At 46.0% G+C, this 7,769-nt stretch overlaps 1 protein-coding gene across 1 annotated transcript; it reads left to right on the plus strand.

Moving 5' to 3' along the window:
- Window positions 1-309: 309 nt before the first annotated feature.
- On the plus strand, window positions 310-5,944 carry LOC129853447 (carbohydrate sulfotransferase 1-like). The gene is made up of 2 exons (XM_055919495.1): window positions 310-715; window positions 4,024-5,944. Exon 2 carries the CDS (start codon window positions 4,073-4,075, stop codon window positions 5,348-5,350), a length of 1,278 nt encoding a protein of 425 aa, XP_055775470.1. The 5' UTR covers window positions 310-715; window positions 4,024-4,072; the 3' UTR covers window positions 5,351-5,944.
- Window positions 5,945-7,769: the final 1,825 nt, after the last annotated feature.

Here is a 7,769-nt window from a genome sequence, read left to right on the forward strand (position 1 = left end):
GCTTAGTCCTCTACTTCCAGCTTATACATACTATATACTTAATATCTTAAATATCCTATTTGAAAAGCAAATATCTCCTCTAGTTTCTGAAATGATCTGGTACCCTAATCCAAGTAAACAACAGGCCCAGTGGGGACCAATAATGGGGATAATTGTGGCCATTGCCTACATTCTGACAAGTGTTCTTGATGGGTTAAAAACCAGACTATGTCTGCGTTTCAATTTGAGTGAGTGAGTGAATGAGTGAGTGAGTGAATGAGTGAGTGTGAGCGTGAGAGGTAGAGAGCGAGAGACAGAGCGAGAGGGGCGTTTTGGGGTGGTCCAGACATTCAGTCCATGAGTAGCCTACCTCACACGCACACAGCCTCCACACATCAGTTGAAAGAAACCTGACTGCGCGACGGATGCAGTGCACGAAGCTCCTGGTGTTCCACGTCTTTCATTTGAATCAGTTATGTTTTCCGTGTAGGGTGTTTCCCTACACTATTCGGTTTTGTAAATGGTTTCTTAAGTGTGAATACTCATGGATCTATTGCGCACGGATATTCCTCTTATTTCTCCGCTATCCCGATGGCAGAAGCCGGGACAAAGCCGAGGAGCGTACCGGGGATACTGCTTTAGTAGAAACCAGAGCCGTTGTCTGTGATTGGAAACGTCGCACGGCTGCTACTTTTCTTTGCATTGACGGCAGCACTTAAACACAGCCGTCAATAAGGTAACTAGGCTATCCTGTGGAAACAGACGTGTTCGATGTGTTCCCCTTATATTATGCGATCTAACTGCAGCAGGGTAGGTTCATATAAAACATGTACCAATATGTGGATAAAATTATTGTTTTACAAATATTCAATCCATGCCTTCCATTATGTTTGGAAAGTTGGACTTGTTTATATTTAGTGTATATGCATAAGAGAAAGCTTACCCTGCGTCCCCGCGCGCACAGACGGACACACACGGTTAGCTCTGTCGGTAGACATTACTTGCCAGTCGCATGTTGTTTAAAGCATCACTTTTCTACAGGTGGCGCAATTATTCTAACCACATAGTGGCAAAGCGGTGTTTAATGCGTTGTTACAATTATAATAGTCTATGCTCTCTTATCGTGTTCTGATTTCTTATGAGATTGGGCCACTGCTCAATCGGCAATCCAATTGAGTCTGTCAGAGGAATAACCTGGGCTACAGGTATCACTATCTACAGAATAAATAAACAAACAAATAGATGCTTAGGCCTACCATTCATTGGACTTATTTAGCTTACATCTAATGTCCTACATTTCTAAGTGTTCTGTAGTGATATGGGATAGAGGGAGCAATGTGATATTTTGATATTTCAAAGTTAATTTCGGCCTATAGTTTGGAATAAAGTCGTTGGATTTTAAACCTCTATATTTTTCAGCAAAGCATTTGGGTTTTAGTTCTCAGCGCAGCAATGTGATTTTGAAATTCGGTTGAGGTGGAATCAGAGCGGAACTGAGCGCTCTTTCAGAGTAGCCGGAGCTGATCATGATGAATGTTGATTGTAGTGACTGACTACCATTCAGAACGATCCCATTTTTGTACAGAAATACAAAGACATTTATCCTCCATAATGTAACACTGCCACACAAAGCCTTTTGAATTGTCATGTTAATTCATTTTTTTAATTGATTCCCCCTTTGTATGACATTAATTCAAACGGTAAAACGTTGTGCTACTGTGGATGGTTTACCTGTCTTTGTGAATGATTTTCTGCACTCACCTCTACACAGACATATTATTTCAATTACAAAAGCTAGCTGGTCAGAGAAAGAGTTCATTTGGATTTATATTTCTGGCTACTTGATTCTCTCTCTCCCTCTCTCTCTCTCTCTCTCTCTCTCTCTGTCTCTCTCTTTTTCTATCTCTCTCAACCCCTGCCTTTAGGGCAGAGATTAGTGGAGGGTGAACTAACGGTACATTAGTGATTGAGCATTCAGTGGACATAAGAGACTTTTGATATCAGCTTATTCAGTAGAAGCAACAAGCCACAACAGAGGGAAAGCCATCTGGCGCATCGCTGGAGGTCACATAGAAAGCAGAGCCACAGAATACACTGGACTGACACATAATACACTGCACTGACACATAACACACTGCACTGACACATAACACACTGCACTGACACATAATACACTGCACTGACACAGAATACACTGCACTGACACATAATACACTGCACTGACACAGAACACACTGCACTGACACATAATACACTGCACTGACACAGAACACACTGCACTGACACAGAACACACTGCACTGACACAGAACACACTGCACTAACACAGAACACACTGCACTGACACAGAACACACTGCACTGACACATAACACACTGCACTGACACATAATACACTGCACTGACACAGAATACACTGCACTAACACAGAACACACTGCACTAACACATAATACACTGCACTGACACATAACACACTGCACTGACACATAATACACTGCACTGACACAGAACACACTGCACTGACACATAATACACTGCACTGACACAGAATACACTGGACTAACACAGAACACACTGCACTGACACATAACACACTGCACTGACACATAATACACTGCACTAACACATAACACACTGCACTGACACAGAATACACTGCACTGACACAGAACACACTGCACTGACACAGAACACACTGCACTGACACAGAACACACTGCACTGACATAGAACACACTGCACTGACACATAATACACTGCACTGACACATAATACACTGCACTGACACAGAACACACTGCACTGACACAGAACACACTGCACTAACACATAACACACTGCACTGACACAGAATACACTGCACTGACACAGAGCACACTGCACTGACACAGAACACACTGCACTGACACATAACACACTGCACTGACACAGAACACACTGCACTGACACAGAACACACTGCACTGACACAGAACACACTGCACTGACACAGAATACACTGCACTGACACATAACACACTGCACTGACACAGAATACACTGCACTGACACAGAACACACTACACTGACACATAATACACTGCACTGACACATAACACACTGCACTGACACATAATACACTGCACTGACACAGAACACACTGCACTGACACATAATACACTGCACTGACAAAGAACAAACTGCACTGACACAGAATACACTGCACTGACACATAATACACTGGACTGACACAGAACACACTGCACTAACACATAACACACTGCACTGACACAGAACACACTGCACTGACACAGAACACACTGCACTGACACATAATACACTGCACTGACACATAATACACTGCACTAACACATAACACACTGCACTGACACATAATACACTGCACTGACACAGAACACACTGCACTGACACATAATACACTGCACTGACACATAATACACTGCACTGACACAGAACAAACTGCACTGACACGGAACACACCGCACTGACACATAACACACTGCACTGACACATAATACACTGCACTGACACATAATACACTGCACTGACACAGAACACACTGCACTGACACATAATACACTGCACTGACACATAATACACTGCACTGACACAGAACACACTGCACTGACACATAATACACTGCACTGACACAGAACACACTGCACTGACACATAACACACTGCACTGACACATAACACACTGCACTGACACATAATACACTGCACTGACACAGAATACACTGCACTGACACATAATACACTGCACTGACACATAATACACTGCACTGACACAGAACACACTGCACTGACACAGAACACACTGGACTGACACAGAACACACTGCACTGACACATCATACTGAGGCTCTAAATAAATCAGGCTGGTCTTCAAGTTCACACTTGAAACATGCATCATTACATAACTTTTATACTCTTTACAGCCGCTGTTCCAAGTTCAGTTCTTTATTAGAGGCTATAGTACAATGATATCCATCAATAGCAGGGTTACTCCATTGTTCTCTAGTGTAACCATTATTTCCTTCCACCTCAGGTATATGACTTGGCTCTGACCCGCGGCGTCTAAATGAAGTGGCCCAGCCATGCAATGTTCCTGGAAGGCAGTGATCCTGCTGGCCTTGGCCTCCATCGCCATCCAGTACACCGCCATCCGGACTCTCACCTCCAAGCCCTTCCAGCTCTGCCCCGTGCCAAGCCCCCAGAACTGTGGCCTCCTGGGAGGTCCCGGGACAGAGTCCCCCATAGAGGGGCGGGCCGGCTGCGATGACTACCCCTATTTCAGCTTCAACGCCTCCCGTAAGACCCACATCATGGTGCTGGCTACAACGCGCAGCGGCTCCTCATTCGTGGGCCAGCTGCTCAACCAGCATGCTGACGTTTTCTACCTATTCGAGCCCCTCTACCATGTCCAGACCACGCTGATCCCTCGGCTATCTCACAGCCGCAACGCAGCCGACCGCAGGGTGATGCTGGGTGCCAGTCGCGATCTCCTGCGGAGCCTCTACGGCTGTGACCTCTACTTCCTGGAGAGCTACATTAAGCCGGCGCCGGCCAACCACACCACGGACAAGCTGTTCCGCAGAGGGGCCAGCCGGGCGCTATGCTCGCAGCCCGTGTGTGACGCCTTTGGACCCACCAATGCCAATGTGGAGGAGGGTGACTGCGTCAAGAAGTGCGCCGCCCTCAACATGACCTTGGCGGCCGATGCCTGCCGTGAGAAGCGGCATGTGGCGATCAAGGTTGTGCGTGTGCCGGAGATCGGGGACCTGCGGGCGCTGGTGGAGGATCCACGGCTGAACATCAAGGTTATCCAGTTGGTGCGTGACCCTCGCGGGATCCTGTCGTCGCGGATCGAGACTTTCCGGGACACCTACCGTCTGTGGAGGATCTGGAGGGCCACAGGGCGGAGGCCCTACAACCTGGACCTCAGCCAGCTGACGGTGGTTTGTGAGGACTTCCTCGGCTCTGTGTCCACAGGGCTCAGCCACCCCCACTGGCTCAAAGGGAAGTATATGCTGGTGCGTTACGAGGATCTGTCCAGGAACCCTCTGCTGAAGACCATGGAGATATATGACTTCCTGGGTCTGTCGATGGACAAGAGCGTGGAGGAGTGGATACAGACCAACACTAGGGGCAGCACCGAGCTGTCGGCTAAACACAAGTACGGTACGGTGAGAGACTCAGCGGCCAACGCCGAGAGCTGGCGCTTGAAACTGTCCTACGACATGGTGGAGTACACGCAGGCCACGTGCCAGAAGGTTCTACATCAGCTGGGCTATAAGGCAGTAAAGTCAGCAGAGGAACTGAAAAACTTGTCGCTCTCACTCGTGCAGGACAAAACTTTTGTACCTTTTTCGTAACAAAGATAGTTCCTGAATGACTATTTTTTGATATATTTATAAATGTTGCCTTATAATTTTCATGGGTTATGTTTGTGTTTTTGTCTTTGATTTCAAATTTGCACTACAACTTAAGAATTCTTAAAGTTATCTGAGGGTGGGAGTTCATTTGTTGATTTAGGAACGTGGGAGCTCATTTGTTGATTTAGGAACGTGGGAGTTCATTTGTTGATTTAGGAACGTGGGAGTTCATTTGTTGATTTAGGAACGTGGGAGTTCATTTGTTGATTTAGGAACAGCACAAAATGTTTGCTTTAAAGAAAAAAGCTAGAGTAAAACACACCAGTTTACAAATGTAAATTCAACTCCCAAGGATTTCATAATGAAGACCACTGACTTTTACTTTCAGCCATCTAAACTAAATGCAAAGCACCGTCCTCATAGATTTCCTGTATGCCAGCTGTTGCATCAACACACACAGTGAATGTTACCATTCTGTCTAAGTGGTGACTGAGTCCGCGTAGCAGGAGGACAACAGACTTTTATAGGACTTGTGACGAAAACATTGGACTGGACAAGACCAACTGCGCAATAAATAGTGAATGTTGCACTCAACCTTTACCAGGATCGTCTTTCTGTCAAGGGGAACGGGGAATACTGGTGACAGGGTGTCACACAACGCAGGGTAATATCCCACGATACCTACACCACCCCCCAGAGTAAAGGGCTTAACTCCCACAGGAAATGGTATGAATGTTTCATCACAGCATCAGGTGTTCAGGGTCTCTAACCATCTGTTCCTAACAAAGTCATGAATACTAACCCAGTATCCATAGCAGGAACAAGGGGAAAAGGCACAATTGGGTCCATGGGGGGTGTTTTTTCCATTGGTGACCAATAAACAGCACTTACGAAACATTCCTAAACCCAGGCAGAGGTAAAGGCATTAGCGTTACATCACACCCCTGGCCGCCACAGTATCTGGGGCAGATTTGTAGAAGCATTTTCCTCAATGGAACGTTAGCATCTGTTGAGAGGGATTAAAACATAGAACATTAAGGTAAAACAAAACAGAGAATTATTATGAATTAAACACATATTTTCATCTTATGTTTTTAATAAGCGTGGTCTTCCATTCCTTTCAGAGAAAACTGCAAGCAAATCACTTATGACCAAATCTAAATCTGACCCCCTTGGCTCTTTAATGTATTTAGAAACAATGCTATACTGAATAGTGAAGGATGTGAATGTCCAGGTCAAAGTTTAGGGACACTGTGGACTGTGATTTCTATCCGTTTACCCAGAACAGATAACGCTGTATATGGGACATCACACACTCTGTGGCTCATCAGTATTGGTGGCTGGGCGTCCATTGAGATGCAGAACAGAAGGCTGTGATCCTACTCTGGTCCGGGGATGGAAGCACGCTCTCCCACTCTCTGTCGCTCTCTCTCTGTCTCACTCTCTGTATCACTTTCCCACTCTATCTCTGTCTCACTCTCTCTCTCTGTCTCATTCTCCCGCTCCCGCTCTCTGTCTCACTCTCTCACTCTCACTCTCTGTATCACTTTCCCACTCTATCTCTGTCTCCCTCTCCCTCCACCTCTCTCTGTCTCACTCTCTCACTCTCACTCTCTGTATCACTTTCCCACTCTATCTCTGTCTCCCTCTCCCTCCATCTCTCTCTGTCTCACTCTCTCTGTCTCACTCTCTGTATCACTTTCCCACTCTATCTCTGTCTCACTCTCTCTCTCTGTCTCATTCTCCCGCTCCCGCTCTGTCTCACTCTCTCACTCTCACTCTCTGTATCACTTTCCCACTATCTCTGTCTCCCTCTCCCTCGATCTCTCTCTGTCTCACTCTCTCACTCTCACTCTCTGTATCACTTTCCCACTCTATCTCTGTCAATTCAATTCAATTCAAGGGGCTTTATTGGCATGGGAAACATGTGTTAACATTGCCAAAGCAAGTGAGGTAGATAATATACAAAAGTCAAATAAACAATAAAAAATGAACAGTAAACATTACTATCTCTGTCTCCCTCTCCCTCCCTCTCTCTCTGTCTATCTCTCTCTCTGTCTCTCTCTCTCTCTCTCACACACACACACACACACACACACACACACACACACACACACACACACACACACACACACACACACACACACACACACACACACACACACACACACACACACACACACCCTCTGTTCTATTTCTCTCTCGGTCTCTTCCTGTATAGCTCCATTTCTCTCTATTTCCCTTTATCAGTCTTCTACTGCCTTTCACTTTCTCTCTCCATCTCCCTCCCACTGTCTCACACAGCAGTCCCAGGAGACTGTTCCTCTATACAGCTTATTCTCTCTCTTCCTATAGTTTCTCTCTCCATCTCCCTCCCACTGTCTCACACAGCAGTCCCAGGAGACTGTTCCTCTATACA

This window comes from Salvelinus fontinalis, chromosome 4 (assembly GCF_029448725.1).
Source record: "Salvelinus fontinalis isolate EN_2023a chromosome 4, ASM2944872v1, whole genome shotgun sequence".
Classification (NCBI taxonomy): domain Eukaryota; kingdom Metazoa; phylum Chordata; class Actinopteri; order Salmoniformes; family Salmonidae; genus Salvelinus; species Salvelinus fontinalis.

What these genes read in the sequence shown, in the direction of transcription:
- LOC129853447 (XM_055919495.1), top strand. Translation starts at nt 4,073, where the DNA reads ATGCAATGTTCCTGGAAGGCAGTGATCCTGCTGGCCTTGGCCTCCATC.